Source organism: Austrofundulus limnaeus, unplaced genomic scaffold (genome assembly GCF_001266775.1).
Source record: "Austrofundulus limnaeus strain Quisiro unplaced genomic scaffold, Austrofundulus_limnaeus-1.0 Scaffold5, whole genome shotgun sequence".
NCBI lineage: Eukaryota > Metazoa > Chordata > Actinopteri > Cyprinodontiformes > Rivulidae > Austrofundulus > Austrofundulus limnaeus.
Genome location: NW_013952407.1, coordinates 2063475 through 2065267, shown reverse-complemented (window position 1 = coordinate 2065267; position 1793 = coordinate 2063475). Strand labels below are relative to the sequence as shown.

The 1793-nt window shown below is 39.2% G+C and overlaps 1 protein-coding gene across 5 annotated transcripts in view; it reads left to right on the top strand.

Annotated features, from left to right (window-relative positions):
* scube2 (signal peptide, CUB domain, EGF-like 2) overlaps positions 1 to 1793 on the top strand; it is a 33344-nt gene that overhangs the window by 26776 nt on the left and 4775 nt on the right. For all 5 annotated transcript variants that reach the window (XM_014026721.1, XM_014026713.1, XM_014026707.1 and 2 more), the window contains one exon: positions 809 to 976. In XM_014026721.1, coding sequence (XP_013882175.1) covers positions 809 to 976 — 168 coding nt within the window. The remainder of the gene's footprint in view (positions 1 to 808; positions 977 to 1793) is intronic.

Genomic DNA, 1793 nt, shown 5'->3' with positions numbered 1-1793 from the left:
TTTTTTAACTAAAAAACACACTTAAAGCATCTCTAAGAATCTAACAGAGGCCCATTGGGGTCCATTCAGAAAACACCCTCGGGCCAGTTGTGGCCCGTGGGCCATCAGTTGCCCATCCATGTTCTACAGTATATATTGTTCAGCGTTGGTCTCTATTTCCAGTCTAACTTGAAGTAGTTAAGTGAAGTAAACTTTGCAGTTTAATATGTTTTTCAGTTAAAATGAAAATAACAGTTTAGTCTAACAAAAAAAAAATCAAGTAGTGTCTCGCGTTACTTATCTTCATCCAGTGTAATTTCCTCGTCACAAACTCTAAAAATATGCAGAAAAAAGCCGATGAAGTCAAAGTGACAACAAAATAGGTGTTTTGTGAATCAGAGACCTACAGGAAGCGCTGGTGCCGCGATAAAGATCTCTCCTTGGCAGATGTTGTGTTTTGTGTAAACCCAAAGAAGCTTGAACTCAGGTGAATTCAGGGTGCAAACAAACACTGTTTTAAAAGTCTAGAAGAAAAGCTGGAGCTATGAGCACTGCCATCAGAGTCACTGTGTGGCTGAAACCCAGATCCGATCTACTGAGACAGACTAAACAAGGAGAACAGATTCCTTCTGACGCCCACTTTGTTTTAGTCACTGAGTGAGAGGAGCCACTGAATCCTTTAATATGTTTTTACCAGAGTGCTATCTAAATAAATGATATCATACTTCATAATATTGTAGCTTTTGAAAGTGCTGTAACTTGGACAGAAGTTCTGATYAATGTATCAGTCCACAGTCTGTGCTAATCAGTTAATCTGTGTGCCTCTCAGGTCAATGTCTCCCAGGCCAGTACTCACACGACGGCTTCGTCCCTTGCCGTCCCTGTCCGCTGGGAACCTACCAGCCAGAGGTGGGCCGCACTTCCTGTTTCCCGTGCGGAGGGAACCTGGTCACGAAACGCATCGGTGCCGCCACCTTTCAGGAGTGCGAGACCAAAGGTGTGAGAGTTATCTGTCACTGTTGGCCATTAACTCCGGTTTAGTTTATTTTTAACACGAGTGGATGGCTTTGAGGGAAACTTTTAGAGCAGGGAAGGTTTATGAAAACTTGTCAAGCTTATTAAATAAAGTGAAACATCTGTGGTTGTTGGGATTTTAACCCCCCCAACATGTGAATAAAGTCTACAAGGTTTGGTGTTGACAGGAACTCTGCTGCCCTCTGCAGCTCCTGCATGGTCTTTACTACAGAAGAGGAAGAAATAGGAGTTTAAAGATGCACAACGTAGATAAAGTACAACATAACAAAGATTATTTTAAACCAGCTGAGTTTACAGTGAATATTTGGAAAACTGTATTGAAGGGGACATATCATGCAAAATACKCTTTTTTAYCCCTTAAATGCATTTTGTTTTGTACTTGGAGTCTTTAGGAGTGCAGAAAATTAGGATTTTGTCACTCCTAGTGCATAGTTATGTCTATATTCTGTTTAGTTCGTATTTTTCAACCCGATCAGTTCTATTTTTTATGAGACATTTTCTGAAATGTGAAATGATTTGCTAAAGAACCTCTAAATAAGGTCTGGGCTTACCAACTACAGTTTGGTGGTCTTCATTCTGCTCTGGCTCTGGGTCAGACTCTGGCTCCAACATGTAAGGCTGGATGGACAAGTCTTCCCTTGTTGACATTAGGGTTATTATAGTTCACTAAAACTAAATAAATAATAAAAACTTAAATAAAAAAAACATTTTAATTAACTAAAATAATTAAAAACTGTAATAAAATGAAATAACAATAACTAACTAAAACTGTATAACTT